Source organism: Excalfactoria chinensis, chromosome 8 (assembly GCF_039878825.1).
Source record: "Excalfactoria chinensis isolate bCotChi1 chromosome 8, bCotChi1.hap2, whole genome shotgun sequence".
Taxonomy (NCBI): domain Eukaryota; kingdom Metazoa; phylum Chordata; class Aves; order Galliformes; family Phasianidae; genus Excalfactoria; species Excalfactoria chinensis.
This window is the reverse complement of record NC_092832.1, coordinates 26,864,649-26,881,746: the sequence shown is the minus strand read 5'-3', so window position 1 is coordinate 26,881,746 and position 17,098 is coordinate 26,864,649. Positions and strand designations below refer to the sequence as shown.

At 51.5% G+C, this 17,098-nt stretch overlaps 2 protein-coding genes across 4 annotated transcripts in view; one reads left to right on the top strand and one right to left on the bottom strand.

The window, feature by feature from the left end:
• The first annotated feature begins 455 nt into the window (after positions 1 to 455).
• Positions 456 to 7,620, top strand: SLC35D1 (solute carrier family 35 member D1). Its single transcript, XM_072343534.1, has 12 exons — positions 456 to 659; positions 794 to 827; positions 899 to 985; positions 1,073 to 1,140; positions 1,286 to 1,357; positions 1,817 to 1,885; positions 2,283 to 2,385; positions 2,750 to 2,842; positions 4,229 to 4,296; positions 4,569 to 4,647; positions 5,418 to 5,500; positions 6,256 to 7,620. Exons 1-12 carry the CDS (start codon positions 457 to 459, stop codon positions 6,362 to 6,364), a joined length of 1,068 nt encoding a protein of 355 aa, XP_072199635.1. The 5' UTR covers position 456; the 3' UTR covers positions 6,365 to 7,620.
• A 556-nt stretch (positions 7,621 to 8,176) lies between these two features.
• Positions 8,177 to 17,098, bottom strand: part of MIER1 (MIER1 transcriptional regulator) — a 31,325-nt gene continuing 22,403 nt past the window's right edge. For 2 of the 3 annotated variants that reach the window (XM_072343269.1, XM_072343270.1), the window contains 8 exons: positions 16,978 to 17,054; positions 16,605 to 16,677; positions 14,427 to 14,578; positions 13,850 to 13,931; positions 12,854 to 12,948; positions 12,643 to 12,770; positions 11,725 to 11,864; positions 8,177 to 11,225 (listed from right to left, as the gene is read on the bottom strand). In XM_072343269.1, the coding sequence (XP_072199370.1) occupies positions 10,900 to 11,225; positions 11,725 to 11,864; positions 12,643 to 12,770; positions 12,854 to 12,948; positions 13,850 to 13,931; positions 14,427 to 14,578; positions 16,605 to 16,677; positions 16,978 to 17,054 (1,073 nt within the window). In that variant the 3' untranslated portion in view covers positions 8,177 to 10,899. The remainder of the gene's footprint in view (positions 11,226 to 11,724; positions 11,865 to 12,642; positions 12,771 to 12,853; positions 12,949 to 13,849; positions 13,932 to 14,426; positions 14,579 to 16,604; positions 16,678 to 16,977; positions 17,055 to 17,098) is intronic. The other variant, XM_072343268.1, reaches the window with a different exon arrangement.

Sequence of the window (17,098 nt, the reverse complement as noted above, 5' to 3'; positions counted from 1 at the left end):
CCGGGCCGGGTGGTCGGGGGGGTGTTGGCAGGTACGGCGATGGGCGGAGCACGTTCACTGCTTTGTCTCTGCACGGAACGGCAGCCCCGCGCTCTGCTGCTCTACCATAACCTACTTTTAGTTTTATTTCCCTTCCAGGCCGCCTCATTGCGGTTTCCCCCCCCGAGTCCCACAGCCCGGCAGGCAGCGAGGGGGCCCCGAGCGGCGCAGCCCCGGGGAAAGCCCCAAAGCGGGTTCCTGCCTTTCAGCAGGGAGGGAGCAGCACGGGGAGCGTGCACTGCCCCCACGTGCACTGCCCCCCCCCGTGCATTGCCCCCCACGCACCGCCGCCCTCCCCTCGCGTCCCCCCGCGCATCCCACGCCCCGCCTCCCGCCCTTCCGGCTCCCACGCCGCCCTCAGGCCCCGCCCCCTCCCGGTAGCCCCGCCCCCCGCCCCGTAGCCCCGCCCCCGCAGCCATGTCGTCGCAGTTGGCGCGCAGACGCCCGGCGGTCGGGGCCGAGGGGGGAGCCCCCGCGGGAGCCCCCGCGCGCGGCGATGCGGAGCGGGGCATGGCGGCGCCCGGCCTGTCGCTGTGCCTCAAGCTGCTGGCCGCGGCCTTCTACGGCCTCAGCTCCTTCCTCATCGTCGTGGTCAACAAGAGCGTGCTCACCACCTACGGGTACGGCCTGCGGGACCGCGAGGGGGGGAGGGGGGCGGGCGGCGTTACGGCCCGCGTGGCGCTCGGTTCCCCCCCCCCGGGGCTCCGTCGCTCCGTCGCTCCCTCCGCCGCTGACCGGCGCTGTGTGCCCGCAGGTTCCCGTCGTCGCTGTGCGTGGGGCTGGGCCAGGTGAGTGAGTGCGGCGCCCCCTCCCCGCCCGGTGCGCGGTGCCCCCCTGACGCCGCCCCGCTCTCTCTCAGATGCTGGCCACGGTGGCGGTGCTGCGTGCGGGAAAAGCGCTGCGGCTGCTCAAGTTCCCCGACCTGGACCGGAACGTCCCGCGCCGGGTGAGCGGACCCCGCGTGTCGCTGCGTGCGGCGTCTCGGTTGGAACGGAGCGTGCAGCGCTCTGAGCCACGGCTGTGCCTTTTGCAGACCTTCCCTCTACCGCTGCTGTACTTCGGGAACCAGATCACGGGGCTCTTCAGCACCAAGAAGCTGAAGTAAGGACGGGGGGGGGATGGGGATGGGATGGGATGGGGTTGGGGTTGGGGATGGGATGGGGTTGGGGTGCTGCCGGGTGCCCCTGTGGGGTGAGGAGATGGAGGGGCGTTCTGGACACCTCACCCTGCTGAGCCTTCCCCACAGCCTGCCCATGTTCACCGTGCTGCGGAGGTTCTCCATCCTCTTCACCATGTTTGCCGAAGGAGTTCTGCTCAAGTGAGTTGTGCTGGGGCTGGAGGGTTGTGCTCTGCTCTCTGGGCTTGGGGTCGTGGCTCTGAGCTGGGACAGAGGAGAGCGTGGGTGGGAGCAGGAACCTGGCGTGGCTGTGTGTGCAGCAGCCCATTCCCAGCTCTGCTGCCCGTTCCCAGTGTGCCTACAGGGCTGGCACATGGTGGGCTCCCATACTGTGCCCTGCTTACAGCAGCATGCTTTCATGTGAGCTGTGCACAGCCAGTGGATGGAGGCACGGTGCCCATCCTGCTGCTGTGTCCCCAAAGGTGCTGGGGTTGGAGACACCCAGAGCAACACCCACCACGGACCCCTTGGTGCCATGGGCAGGGATGCGGAGCTCCCTGAATGCTTGCACTGCATCACCACTGCTGCCAGCTGCTTCCCATCCCGCTATGGGGGCTCCGTGTGCCTGTGGCTGAGGGCTGCCCTCTTTCCCCTCCTCAGGAAGAAGTTCTCCTGGGCCGTGCAGATGACGGTGTTTGCGATGATCATCGGCGCCTTCGTGGCCGCCAGGTGAGCTCCCCGTTCCCCCACAAGTCGCAGCCCCAGAGCAGCCAGCAGAGCAGCCACCCCTCAGTGAAGTGCAGCGCTTGGAGGCCTTGCGCTGTGCAGTCCCATCCGTGCACTGTGAGCCATTCACGGCATGGAGACAGCTGGGGCTCTTCTCTCCTTGGAAGGAGCCGCCAAGCTTCTCCTGGCACACACAGCGCTGTGTCCCGGCGCAGAGGCGAGCGGGGACCTTTTCCCCTCCAGACGTGCAGTGCAGGAGGAAGGAATGTTTTCCAGACTCCGGTCCCTCTCGGCATGATTAACTTTTCCTGACAGCTCACCCACAAGCAGGAGCTGGGCTGGCTCTGCCGGGCGCTGTGCTCAGTGCGCTCAGAGCTCTCACTGTATTTTCCATCCCCAGCGCTGACTTGGCGTTCGACCTGGAAGGATATATTTTTATCCTCATTAACGATGCCTTAACAGCTGCAAACGGTGCCTACGTGAAGCAGAAGCTGGATTCCAAGGTAGGCTGCCCCTCCTTGTGCTGCTCAGTGGCAGCCCGTGGCCTCGCCACCTCTGCTGTGCCCACAGTCCCACTCAGTGCCACCGTGTCCCTTGCTCAGATGCTGTTGGCTCTCCTGGTCCCAGAAGCCTCCCTGTGGTGCCCTGCTTTTGGGAGGGGGGATGAGGGGCTCGTGGGCAGCACGCTGCCTCGCATGCAGCCCCTCAGGCAGACCTGGAAGATCACAGAGCGGTGTCTGGCTCATGCAGGGCGCTGTGATTCCTGGAGCCCCATTCAGCTCCCAGCACCCAGCCCTCAGCAGTGACATGAATGAGGGTTTGTTCCTGCCTGGAGCCTGCTTACACACAGCTGTTTCCTATTTCCAGGAGCTGGGGAAATACGGCCTGCTCTACTACAATGCACTGTTCATGATCCTCCCCACCCTGACCATTGCCTACTTCACTGGAGATGCGCAGAAGGTAGGAGCCCTGCCCCGGGAGCACAGCCTGTCGTGGCTGAGCGTTGCCTGGAGGAGCACGTTACTGCTCTCATGCACTACTCTGCAGCTCAGCCTTCTTGCACAGGGCAGCAAACACCCCAGGTGTGAGGCCGTGGGGTAGCTCCCTATCCCCAGTGTGCACACAGTGCCACGTGGCAGCACAGAAGGCCCTGGGGCACAGAGGGGAAACTGCCCGCTAGAAAGTAACTGCGGTGCTTGGCTTAACGCGCACAGATCAGATCTGCTGCGTCTGGGCATTTCTGTAATGCTGGAGGAATGGGGAAGTGTGAGAGCAATGAGTGAAACCAACTATTACTTAAAACAAAGAAGTTGAGCGTTATTAGTCTGAATGGGTTTCTGCAGCCGTCGGTCACTGCAGCCGAGCACACCTTGGGTTGCTTTGGAGCAGTGCTGTTGTCCCTGCATGGTGTGCTCTGCTGCAGCCCCATGTGCCCATGCTGTTGTACTCCTGCACTAATTAGTGTCCACCTGGGGGGGCTTCATGGCTCCCCAGTAGGAGCTCAGTGCCTGCCGCTCAGCTAACGGTTAGCATGGAGCACTAAGCGGGGCTGTAGCTGGGAATAAAGCACTCCTTTATGGCCGGGGCACTGTGCAGCCTCTGTTCAGCTGCACACAATCTCCTCTTACTGCTTTTTTTCCCCCCCCCGAATAAACTTCTTTCCCCCGGCTGCGCTCCTGGCGCCGGGCGCACAAAGCTGCGCTGTTGGGGACCGTGCAGCCGTGCACGCTGCAGCTGGGGTGTGGAGGTGCTCGGGGCTGCTGGGTGCCCGCGCAGCCTCCTGCCCTGTTGCTGCACGTGGAGATGGGCTGCGGGCCTTCAGCAGCAGCAGCTTAACAGCTTTGTGCCCTGCAGGAAGGAGAAATGCGCGTGCTGACGGCTGTGAGCAGCTTTGTGCTGGTAATTAAGGAATCTCAGCAGCCACCAGGATTAAAAACAAAGCCTGTAGGGCAGAGGCAGCCCCTGAAGTGGGCAAAGCTCCTGTGGAGCACGGGAGGAGGCAGGGCCAAGCTGGGGGCAAGGCACCGCATGCTGTCACAGGGCACTGCGGTGCTTAGGGGACATGATCACTCCATCCCTTTGTAGGGGCTGCTTTCAGCCCTGCTGTGAAGGGAAGTGATGGAGGGCACCCAGCTGTGCCGTGTGGTGCTCTGGCCTGGTGGGGGAGCTGGCATGGGGCTGGGGTGTATGAGGGAAATGATGCATTCCTGAGCGTCCCACAACACTCGTGTTAAATCTCTGTGTGAACTCGCACCCAATGGGATGAAGGCTGCTGTGCTCTACGAGCCCGTGTCAGGGATTTGGCTCTTGTCTTGCTGCTGTGTTCTGAGCCTCTGTTTCTTGCAGGCGATGGAGTACCAGGGCTGGGCAGACATGCTGTTCATCGTGCAGTTCACGCTATCCTGCGTGATGGGGTAAGGCTATGGGGCTGGGGTGGTGGGTTAGGGTTAGGTGACGGGGCTGTGGGGGCACCTCCATCCCTCCACTACTGCGTTCTGGTGGTCTGGGTCATTCTGGGTTGGGAAGAGGACTCTCTGGTCCTGCTATCTTTTGGCAGTGCTGGCCCTGTGGTAGATGAACGTTGTTCCTGTGGTGGATGGGAGTTGATTGGCTGTGGGTTGGGGTTTGGGCTGGGAGTTGAGCTGTGGTGCATCCCATGGTCTGACAGCAGCCGTTCCTCCCGCAGGTTTATTTTGATGTACTCCACAGTTCTTTGCACTCAGTATAATTCTGCTCTTACAACTACAATAGTTGGCTGCATTAAGGTAAGCGGCGGTTCCGCTCTCGGGGCGAGCGTTGCAGTAATTAGTGCAGTAATTATTGCTCGTCGCACGCATTAAGCAGCCGCTGGTGCGTGGGCTGGCGGAGCGCTGGGGCTGTGCCCGGTGGTGCTGTGCTTTCCAGTGCCACGTGGCTGCTGCCCTGTGAGCGTGTGGCTGGGAAGCTGAACTTCCTCCACTGTCAGCCCATAGCAGTCCCTGCTGCGTGCTGCTGCTCTTCCAAGAAGCCCCTGGGGAAGGGGAGCTGGGGGGGAGTGGTGCTCAGCAGCACCGGGAGCTGAGCGCTGTTGTTGTGCAGGGCTCACGCTGTGCTCGGGCTGCTGCTGGGGCTTTGCACAGTTGTTGCTGCGTGGTGCTGACTTGGCTCGGCCTGGGCAAATGAAGTGCAGAACACCCAGAAATAACCGGGAGCTTCTGGGTCACCTCGTCCCGTGGTGGAACAAACTGGCTGCAAAAATAGATGATGATGGGTGCTCCCGTGTTGTTATTCTGGGTTTGCTGCCCTGTGTGAGCTGCCCAGCCAGTGGGGCTGGCCCTGCAATGGGGAATCTGCAGCCCTGCCACCCCTATGGGCACCTGGGGCTGCTCAGCACCAGAATCCAAGCCCCCATTGAGCTCTGTCTCCCAGCGGCCCTAAATTGGCCACCTGTAATCCAGGGTTACCAGCACTTGTGTATTTCAGGCCTCCCTGCACTGCTGTAAGAACTGCAGCGCCTGCTTGCCGTGTGAGAGCTCACCTTCTTGTTTCTTTGCAGAATATTTTAATAACCTATATTGGGATGTTTTTTGGAGGAGACTATATTTTTACATGGATGAACTTCATTGGTCTAAATATCAGGTAAGGCCGTGGAGATTGTAAACTGGAAGAGGGGGAAGCTTTAGGCTGGATGTTAGGAAGAAATTGTTGGCTGTGAGGCGGTGAGATGGAGCAGCTGCCCAAGGCCAGGCTGGATGGGGCTGTGAGCAGCCTGGTCTAGAGTCTGGAGCAGGGGCTGGAGCCAAAGGATCTCAGAGGTCCCTTCCAACCTGATTCTGTGATTCTTTAGTGTGTCTTTTTGTGCTGCTCTGGGCAGGAGCAGCAGCTGGTGTGTGCAGGGCCTGGGGCAGAGCATGGCTGTGGGGCTGCCGTGTGCTTCAGCTGCTGCTGCTTTAGGAAAGCAGAAAGAACACTGAAGAATAAAAAGGGGGAACACAGGTGGGACGTCAGTGCTGAAAACACAGAGGAAAGCTGCTTCCTTCCCGGAGCAGAAAGGCTTTTTGTGTTGCTCTGCTGGCGAGGCAGTGCTGCTGGCGCACGTCGTGGTGTTGGTTCCTTCTGATGCAGCTGCTGTGCAGGGTGCTGCTGCCCTGTGCTCCTGCACCGACCTGAGGTGCACAAGCACACCCTGAATGTTGGCTTCACTGTTGCATGTCTGAATTGTGTAATTAAGATAGCAGGAGAAAGAGTTTTTACTTTGCATGGTGGCTTGGTGCAGCTTTTGGAACAGTCTTTCTGCCCCAGGGTGTGTTTCTGTAATGGGGAACATCTCTGCCTGCTGTCCAGCAGGGATGCATTAAACAAACCAGGAGACACGTGCTGTGGTTGTTTTGCAGTATTGCAGGAAGCCTGGTGTATTCCTACATCACCTTCACCGAGGAGCAGCTCAGCAAGCAGGCCGAGGCGGGCAGCAAGATGGATATTAAGGGCAAAAGCTCCGTGTGAGCGCGGATGTGACCTGCTGAATGCACGCTGTGCTGAGCCCAGCGCTGGCAGAACGCGGCGAGGAGTCGGGGTGTCTGCTGCAGAGTAACGGTGATGCTCTTTGATTTGCACAATCCAGATTGCTGCCTTCAAAAAATTACGGGAACGGTGAATGACTGCACACGTAAGCATTAAGATGATTAAGTCTGATTGACTGTGAGGGATTCCTGGCTGCTAAATGACACCGAGGTTTGGCTTGTGATGGTGGTGCAAGGGATTGAACTGCACAGGACTCCTCGGCACCTGAAGTTGCTCAGCACAGAGGTGGTGGCTGTGCCAGGCCTGCAGGCTGTCCTGGTAGGGCAGAGGTTGGTGGCTTGCAATGCTGGCTGTCACCTTGTGCTGTTGCAGAACAGAGCAGGGTTTCAATGCACTGAGCAGCGGGGACTGACTTCACAAGCTTGTCTTACACAGCACTTCTTGGTGTCTCCTTCGAGCGTCTTTTTGTTTTTTAAACAGAAATTCTTTGTAATTCTGGAAGAATTCAGGAGAACCAGGTGAGGTTTTTGTACCCTTTGTTTCTGGACGACCAGCATCGGAGCAGCCGTGTGCTTCATGGGGCCTCCTCCTCCCTGGGGCCGATGCTGTGTGTGGCTGCACAAAGCCTGGCCGTGCTGCTGGCGCCTGTGCTGCCCTGCTGTCCCCTGGCTGGGACAGGCCAAGAGCAGCTCCAGAGCAGAGCCCTGCTGGATGAAGGCTCAGGCTGTGCAGCAGCTGCAGAGCTTTGCTTTCAGGAGGGCGATGGGGATGCAGCTCAGGGCAGGACTGAGTGCTGGGGCAGAGCGCAGTCCCTGCCCATCTCACTCCTCCGCCCGCCTTTGTAACGCTGCTGTACTGAGCTGTTTGCAGCCAGGATGTCCGTTCTGGTGAGAGCTTCTTGTTTGTTGTCAGATCTGCTGGTTAGATTGATTCTCCACACAGCCGAGATCGTTTTTAAAGGCTTATTTTGTTTGTAAATGTGCACACTTGGGGCCGGGTCCGGCTGGTGTTGCATACACTGGGAAAGCAGAGTTCCTACCACAGTATTTTCTATGCTCTTAATCTACTAAACTTTTTTCTATACAGAATCTATTTACAGAATGACCAATTTAGTGACTAAAGGGTGTGACCTTATTTGAATGTACGGCGTAGGGCAGGAACAATAGGGGAGAAATAAAAGGATTTTATGTGCCTCAATATTTTTGTACTGGCTTCCAATAAAGCGATGAACGTCCAGCTGCCCTGTGTGTGCTCTGTGGGCTGTGCAGGTTGTTCCACAGCAGGAGGAGCAGCTCTCCTATGGGGAAAGGTAGAACTGGGCTGGTTTAGCTTGGAGATGGGAAGGCTGCAGGGAGCCCTCATTGTGGCCTTGCAGTACTTGAAGGGAGTGTATAAACAGGAGGGGGAACGGCTGTTTGTGAGGGTGGGCAGTGATAGGACAAGGGAGAATGGTTTTAAAGTGAGACAGGGCAGGTTTAGGTTGGATCTTAGGAGGAAGTTTTTCCCCCAGAGGGTGGTGACGCACTGGAACAGGTTGCCCAAGGAGGCTGTGGATGCCCCATCCCTGCAGGCATTCAAGGCCAGGCTGGATGTGGCTCTGGGCAGCCTGGGCTGCTGGTTGGTGACACTGCACACAGCAGGGGGTTGGAGCTGGATGAGCACTGTGGGCCTTTGCAACCCAGGCCGTTCTGTGGTTCAGTGATAAGCCACGTCCCAGCGTGCAGCAGGAAGGCTGTGCCCATCACTGGCTCCTGTTGTGGTGGCACCGCGCAGGAATTGGGGATGCAGACGGTATGTTTACAAAAATACTTTAATAAGCTTTCTCAGAATTGCAGACAGGGAACAGGGTTAAGACGAGGGAAGTACTAACAGTGCAAAATTACTATGCTGTGTGACAAAACGGATCAAAGTACTGGTGAAGTCTGCGTGGCTGCGTCCTTTGTGACACCATTTCCACCCTTCAGGTGCCCACGGAGCTCTGCTCACTTGGGGTGGCTGCAGCTCAGGCTGCGGTGCTGCGTGGAGCCCCGGCCTGCATGGCACGCTGTGCTCTGTGCTCCGTCCCATGCAGCTTGGAACCGAGTCCAACCCCGCGTGGGCTCCACTCATACCGAGTGCTTCCTCAACAAAACCAGTTGCTAAATGTCTAAGATGAATTAAAATCGCCTTAGTAGTGCAATGACTTATCAAGTGATAGTGGCTGCGGGTTGAAGAACAAAGTGTTGCATATAAAACACCAGCATGAACAAAACGTAAAGGATAATTAAATACTCTTAAAGTCTAGCTGAGCATTACGTACTTGTTGATTATGGAATGTCTCTTCTATTATCACCAGGAAAAGGTAAGGAAAAACAAAGCAACGTTCCTGAAAATATACACGGTGCTGCATTTCACACACAAGCCTGAGACCAGTTACGTACTTAGAAACTTTCCTATAAATTTATGGAAGTATTTCCAACTCGTGAAGAAAAATGTGTAACAATAACATAGAAAATAGGGCTGCAGGAGGAAAGATGAGTCCGCAACCACCCAAAGCCCATCTCCATGGGAAGGCTGCGGCACTTTGGGTTTCTGTTACTGAAGGAGATTGCCGAGCCAACAGCAGCCCTGTTGGAAGCCAAGCCCTGCAGTGGGCCATGCAGGAGCCATCGGCACCTGTGTGCCTGCAGAGCTGCCGCCTAATTCCACGTGGTGTCTGCTCCACAGCAGGGCAGCTGGCAGCGCTGTGCCGCCTGGTGTTGGCAGAGCTGGGCTGCACCCACACACAGCCCCTCCCTCACCGCCATCCATCAGGAGCACAGCCCTGTGTGGGGGCTTTTCCAGCCGCGGGGCCACCCGTTTAAAGCTGGTATGGTGAAGATTCATAAACTAAAAGATCCTTTTGGTGAAAACAAGTGCAGGAGGAGACAAGATTCTGCATTATACAAACAAACAAACACTTCTTCCTATCTTGAACACAGCAGGATGTGTAGCTGCGGCTTAAAAGTAACCAACCCCAAACGTGAGGTTTTTCTTCCTTTGTTTTAAGAGAAACAAAGGCTGATATTAAGGATGTTTCTGTGTCATGGATGTAAACCTACAGCAACAACCTTAAGCTGGGGCCAGCAGGAAGGTGAGCATCACATCCTGCCACGTGCAGTGATTGAGCTCTTAGCAGCGGAGCAATGTGTGCCCACTCCCCCCTCCAGCAGGTGATGTGCTTCATGCTGCACAGTTGCACATGTACGGTGCCATGCATTTATACGTGGCCATGCAGCTCTGAAACATCCATCCCTGCGAGGCCCTCAGTGCTCAGAGGTGCCACCACCGGCACCGTCTCACCCATCCCCTTCTCTCCTCAGTGACGTGGAGGTGAAACACGCTGCAGTAACTCCATTAATCATCTCATCGCTGCTCTCAGCGACGGCACAAACTGCAGCGTGTGACACAAAATTCATCTCAGCTCCAAACAAAAGGAGAAAATAACACATAAGGAAAGCAAAAGAACTCGTGCAAGGCGAGCGTCGTGCCTAACAAATCCTCGGCATTGCCATAAAACAGGTAAGAAAAGCCACGTTTCTAAAATCAAATGACTGGGAACCATCCTTGATGTTGGTGACTTTCCTGCTTCAGAGCAGACAACGCCCCGGTGCTGCCCGAGAAGCGTTTCTTTTCTGGGTCACTTGGTTTGGTTTGGCTGCTTTTTGTTTTTTTGTGGTGTTTTTTTTCTTCCTTTTTCTTAGAAAAGACCTCAGCAAAATAAAACGAAGCTGACATCAGACTCAGGATATCAATTCTCTCATAAAAGTTTACCAACTGTACAAGCTAAGAAAATTATACAAGCTTTTGATTTAAGAAAGGACAGTTTGAGCAAGACGTTACGTACTGTAAAAATCTTTCAAAGGCTACAAAGGAATCTGGAAAAATACAGAACGTATTTCTTTAGCCCAGATAAGAATATGGAAAGACATCATTGATGTCAACAATTTTACATAGACAAACCTGACCTGGTTTAGTTACCTTTTAAAACTTCTCTATATAAAAATAGTTGTGCTCGGAACTTTCAGGATTGGCGCGGGTTCCTCAGCAGCCGGGTGACACGGGCTTCTCTCTGCAAGGAGTCCCTGTGCCTACTCTGCGCTCCTCTTGGGATGTGGGATTCGTTTTCACTTCCCCCAGTGATCAGAAATCGTAACCAGCCCCTGCTTTGTTCTCCCGTGCAGTGCTCAGATCTGTGCTCACGGCGGATCTCCTGCTGGCTGCGAGCACTTTTACAGAAGATCACTGATTTGTTTCTCAAATGCTCCTAAATGCCTCCGTGTTCCCAGAGCTGCAGCTGGCACCTCAGGAACAGAATATTCTGCTGCTGCTTTTCAGCACCGACGCAGCCAAAGAAGCAGATCTGCGGAGCCGACCAGAAGCTAGTAGAAAAATCTCAGCAGTGTTTTATGGATCTGGATTCTGCAAGGCAACCCATCAACCCTGAAAATTTTAGACACCCAAGATTTACTCCAAGGAATAAAATCAGCTCCTGTTATTCAGTCATCCAACGTTTCCAGCTCTTCCAGCTTCCCATGGGAGTTTGCTTCTTGGAAGAACTCTGAAGAACCAGGGCTCTCTTTACCATTGCTATTAATTCTTCTTCTTTTTAGAGGTCTTTCATTTTTTTCTTCAAAATCATTTTCACTTCTTGAAGTTGAATGAGCAACTTTGGGGTCAAGCGAAAGATTTTCAGTTTCATACCCATTTGTATCCAGATCTGTGTGAGGGGTTTTCTTGCCACCAGTAGGTCCGTTGACATGCAGTCCTTCTGGTTTTGCTTCATCCTTACTTGGTATCTCTCCTGGCCCATTAGCAGACAGCCCTGTGGCAGAGACACACCATAAGAACAGAAGCAGCAGCAGCAGAATAAACACGCAGAACAATAAAGCAGAAGCCCACCAAACAGAGAAGTCAATCCTGGCTTCATGTCCTCAGTCCTTAGGAGCAACAGCAGCCAAGGCCATGTCCCGGAAGCTGGGTACCCCCACTACAGCTGCAGGTGAACTGTCCTCATCTATGTACGTACTGGAGCTTCCAGTCTTCCAGTCTGGTTCAGCCCCAACCTCCTCCCTCTTCTTGCAACAGCTTTTACCCCACATCCTTCAGAATGCCTGACCCTCACTTTTAAGGCTCTTCTCCCTGATAAGCGATGATGCCCAGGCTCTTTTCCCACTCCCACATCCCCTTTGCTGCCCTATACCTAACTGTGTTCATGGGACAAGCACTGTGCTTTGAATCTCCTGCATGGAACTCCTTCCCAGGGCAGCACTGATCACTTATCCCCAGTGTGTGAGCTCTGCAGCTCTGCTGTGGGCTCTCACCATTCTGGTTGCTGCTGCTGGTGGTGCTGTCCTCTCGCTCAGACTGGCTGGTGCTGCTGTTGGAGGCTGTAGGCGGAGGGGACGGAGCTCTGCTGGAGGCTGCACTTTCACTTTCATCTAGGAGGCGGTCCATGTAATCTCTACGGAAGACAGAAAGCAAGTTCAGCACGTACAATAAAGTTCACTGCGTTGGGTGTGTGAGCAACAAGGAAGGAAGGAAGGCAACCTTCCCTAATGGGATAATCAGAGAATGTACTGCAGTTTCACTTTGGTAGTCCAACACACAGCTCTGCTATGTTTACAGAAACAGTCATATTAACAAGCAGGAAGAATAGATAGCTGTAAGAAAGCTGGGGGAATGCATAGTGAAAAAAGCCCTCTGACAGGGTATGGTTTTGGCCAAACAATATATTTTAAAAATCCCATCTGAAATGTGTGACTAATGCCTTCATGCAAAACATGTATTTAAAGCAAAATGACTGTTTAAAAGGATTCTCTCATGAGAATGTGGATGCCCCATCCCTGCAGGCATTCAAGGCCAGGCTGGATGTGGCTCTGGGCAGCCTGGGCTGCTGGCTGGCGACCCTGCACACAGCAGGGGATTGGAACTGGACGAGCACTGTGAGCCTTCTCAACCCAGGCATTCTATGATTCTGTGATTCTTATTTGCAGAAATGTTACATTTGTGAAACACTGAACTGAAAAATACTCCATGAAAGAGCTGTTCAATGCAAACTGCTGGCCTAATTCCCAGCAAATATATTTTGGGAATTACATGATACACACTGGTATGCTTTTCTTTGGCTTTTTTCCCACTGCAACCTGGGACTGTGGCGTCACCAGTCTGTCCCTCCATTTCAGAGTCAGAGCAGTATAAAAGAACAATTGTGATCCAGCATGTAATAATGCACATCTTACGTTACGCCGGGATGAAGATTGTATTTCTTCTTTCCAAATCTCGTCTGTTGTGCAAAGAAATCATAGCGCTCTGACTTCTTCCACATGTAATAAAATGCTACGCACTCACCAACTGATCTTGTTCGTACCTAGGAAAGAGGTGCTGTGAGCATTCTGATCACCCCATGTACCAAAAGAGAAAACAAGAACTACATTTAAAATCAGCACGTACCTTATTTGCCTGAATAACATGAAAATCCTTGCCATAGACTTTCAGCCCTTGTTCAAAGTTCCTACATTCTTCTTCTGTCCAAACAGATAATTCTTCTAAAGCAAGGAAATGTGATAATGAAAACACTTAACATAAAAGCATATGGTCAGTAACAGAAAACTTAAGTGACAGAAAAGACGTGTGGCATTCAAGTCTATTACACCATCTCCAAACTAATGAGAACCACCTCCAGAAATCTGGTTTACCACTCCAAAAAGGAAGATTCTCCCTTGCAGGTGGGAGCTGGGAAATGCTGGCTGGCTGAAGTGCCGTGTTGGCAGGGCCATTACCAGCCAGCAGCTCTGCCAGCTGGGGACAGTGAGCAGTCAGGGGAAGAAGGGCTCAGACGGCTGCTGCCAGCACAGCACCCAGGACTGCAGGGAGCACAGCACATAGGAGTGCATTGTCTACAGACCTGGGACAGTTCCTGCTACTTGGAAGAAGCTGTTGCTGTGATGAGTATAAAGACCAATAATAAAACAGCAAATGCTTCAGTCTCCAAGACTGAGGCCTTCTTAGTGGCATACCTTTTCAATAAAAGGCATAGACACCCATTCTCCTCCAGCTAGAACTATGAATTATGAGATTTTATACATGTTTGTTCCATTGACTTTAATGATTGCAGAGCTTTAAGAACAAAGAATGCTAAAAAAATGCATGGCATAGTTGCTAAGTCAGTTTAAATTTTAACTCGTTATTAATACGACAAATACAAATACCAAGCTTAATTAACAGCTAATTTACTTGCTCTCTTTTGAGATGTACTTGCTTATACTGCAGCTGTTAATTTCTTTCTCTCAGAGAACCCAAAGAGGTTCACTGAAGGCTGCACTTGAATGAACACTGCTAAGCCATGCTTGCATGCAGTCACACTGTAACAGAACACCTGTGTGTGCAGGACCCACTCAGCAAGAGGAGAGGTAACGCTGTAAGAGCTCAAGCAGTGTGTGTGCTCACCTCTGGCTGCCTTCACATTAAACCTCAGTCTTCGTAAAGATTCCTCAGTATCAAAATTGCACTTAACCAGTTCATACAACGCCTGCAAAGACAAAAAGACATACATTTAGTATTCTAAATAACACTGACTTCATGCTGTGCCACAGAAACATCCTTCATAAATCATTAAGACTTATTTCAAAAAAGGTGAAAAACGAACAGTTTGAAGGGCTGCATTACAATTTAAGACAGCACTTCCTGGTTAAATTTCCACAGCTCTTACTATGCAACCAAGCATAAACTCAAGTGAAGTATTTCAACACTTTCACCCACTGCACACAGAATTGCAAATTTCCAAAATTGAAAGAACTCACACATAATTTCTTACACACAAAACTACATGCTGATGCCTAAAGCAAGGTTAAGTCAAAGTTAGCAGTTCAGAATTTGTCGAGAGGAAAAACCCCATCATATTTCTACTTCCAAAAGGAATAAATAAGCTGTTTCAAGCCCAATTTTAATTGTTGGGATTATAATAAAATAAAGGCATAATTCATTCTGTAATACTAAACTACATATGCCACCTCTCACTACATACCTGCTCGTTGTCCTTAATATGCGATCCCTCAGGAATGGCATCCAGGCCCTTCTCATCACCTGTGCGCCGTGATGCCTCATTTAGGAACTCAATCACTTTATCTTCTGGCAAGACATCGGGATTCCACAACAGCTGGTCATCGTTCTCATATACTGCAGGAAGCAGAGGAAAAAGAGAAGCAAGCTGAAACAGCAATATGGAAGTTTATTCTCTCCTGTAAAGCTAGCACTGATGGAACCTTGGAGCACCAGCATCAATCCATACCACAGGGCAGGTGAAAGACCAGCTCACAAACATGATCCTGTGGGTAACACACTACTCCTTACCCTGTCTTTCAATCTCTGCTCTGGATTCTGGGACTCATACATGAAACTCCACAAATTCCACCAGTGCGTCCTCCTGACAGATGCTACTTAATCACAAGGCAGCAGAACTAGAACCCAGAACTCCCCACTCTACACTTCTTCTATTTAAGCATCACAGTTTTGCTGATGGCAGCAAGCGAAACTATTTCAGAAGAGAAACAAAGCTTTCTGAAAGCACATCTTTGAATTCTGTTGGTTGAAATTCTCTAATAGCAGCTGTTGGTCCTCCAGGCCCAGCCCAGAGCCATTAACTTCATGCAGCACACTGGGCTCGCCCTTTCTCACAAGAGCCCAAAAAGCAACATGGTTCATCTTCAGAGCTAGTACTTTTGTGCACTTGTTTGGGGGGGGTAGGAGGGGGGGATCCAAAAGGACTAGACTTCTTAAAGAACAAGAAAGATGAAGGGATGTGTGCATGAAATTATTCAACATATAGTCCCAGATATTTATTTTTCAACTCTTTAACGACATTGCATTCATATTCCAGTTGGAATCCTGGCAAAAAGATTTAAAACACAGAAAAGGAAAAGAAGTGGCAACAGACAACAAACCCCACTGGTACACGGAACTACAACAACCCCAGAACACTGGTGAAAATTTAACTTTCCTCCTCAACAGTTTTAGCCCATGGTCTGGGTTCTGCATCCTGCACAGAACTGTGCACAAGGCTATGAGAAACTGCTCTACATAGGTTAGTGCAGCGCATAAAACAGCTCTTTTTTTTATTGCTGGAGGCCAGAAGCCATTCAGGGCTGAGTAAACATGCAAGAGAGCAGGTGACCGATCCATAAAGCATAATTTGCCACATCCCTGGTAAATACATAACTCCAACTCTATTTTTAGACAGTAGCAGCAAAGCATGCAAGAAGCAACTTCCTCACAGCTAAAAAGTTGCGCTTAATGTATTTGTATTTTCTAAATTACCATTTTCCCTTTTTCACAGAAGCTCCTGACTTCTCACTTGGTTTTAAGCTACATTCTTTTCAGTTTCTCTGGCTACCAAGCCCAGAGCTGTGTCAGCACCACTGTTGGCCTGTTTCTGGCCAAGACCAGGAGGGACCACGTTTCCATTTTCTGTTGGGACCAGGCTGCAGTACAGCTACAGCAACCTGGCACCTAGCGCAAGACAACTGACACCATTCAAGTATGTACTCAGGTCCTGAGGCTGCACTGTTTTCTGCTGGTTAGTTTAAAACTAACATATAAAAGATGCAGTCTCAAACCAACCTGCAGCGTGAACAAATTCTTGGTAATGGGTTGAGTGAGCAGGGAAATTCCTGCTTTTAAGCTCAAGCTGGGTTTATGTGTGTATGCCTTTCCTTGCTTCATTGTATTAACAGCATACTGCTCTGCTTGTAAGAGGAAAAGAGCTCCTGGAAAACACTCAAGTAGTAGAACAAGAAGTTCTTTAATGCTGATTGAAGAGTTGTAAGATGTGAAAACAAAGCTGCTGGCACCATTTCACCTCTGTGACAGGTTAATCCAGCACCATCATTTCTTTACTATCCATTTCACATAAACAGAACAAACCACGTGAAGAGGTTAACATAACCGGTATGAAAAGTTTGGCTCAACTACCAGGTTAGAATGCAAGGACTCAATAGGACAGCAATATCACCTTTCTTTTACCCTTCCAAGTCTCAAGCTCTGGTGTTGAAGTACACGATGAGCTACAGCTTGGGATGATGGTTCTATTCTTCATTTGAAAGAGCTGTTATATTCCACAAGACACGTGATGTGAGTCCAACATATCCGTCATTGTTTCCCACTAGAAAATGAACTGACACACAGTAGCAACAGTGCTGAGGCTCACCTTTTTCATTCTCTTTGTATCTGCATATGCCAGCCGGAATTTCAGCTTGAAACATAGAGCCCACCATGATTTCCTGTTTTGAAATAACAGACACCAAAAGTTAAGCAACCCCAGCCTTGCAGTTTTTTGTTAGCAAGTGAAAATATGTCTTTATCATCCTTTCTCTCTTAAAGCTTTCATCGCTCAAAATCTAAAACAATTGTAAATAAGCATTATAGAAAAAATGCACTTTCTGGGGAGGTCTTTAACATTATTGCTACAAAAACACATTTGTTGAGGAAAAAAAGGGAGAAGAGTTATGAGAGCTATAGATCAAAGTTACTCGGTAGCAGCTCAGCTCATTATTCACAGAACACTGAGTTTGATAACCGACCTTAATATTTACCTTTTTCCAGTCTTCTGAGGGAATATAATCTTCATCTTCTTCAGACTCCTCTTCTATTTCACTGTCTAGGAGAAATGAGCCAACATGTACACAGAGCCATGCTGGGGCA

Coding starts and splice junctions, on each gene's coding strand:
- SLC35D1 (XM_072343534.1), top strand. CDS start 457: ATGTCGTCGCAGTTGGCGCGCAGACGCCCGGCGGTCGGGGCCGAGGGG. Junction 1,886..2,282: donor GGCGCCTTCGTGGCCGCCAG/GTGAGCTCCCCG, acceptor TTCCATCCCCAG/CGCTGACTTGGCGTTCGACC. Junction 2,386..2,749: donor AGCAGAAGCTGGATTCCAAG/GTAGGCTGCCCC, acceptor TCCTATTTCCAG/GAGCTGGGGAAATACGGCCT.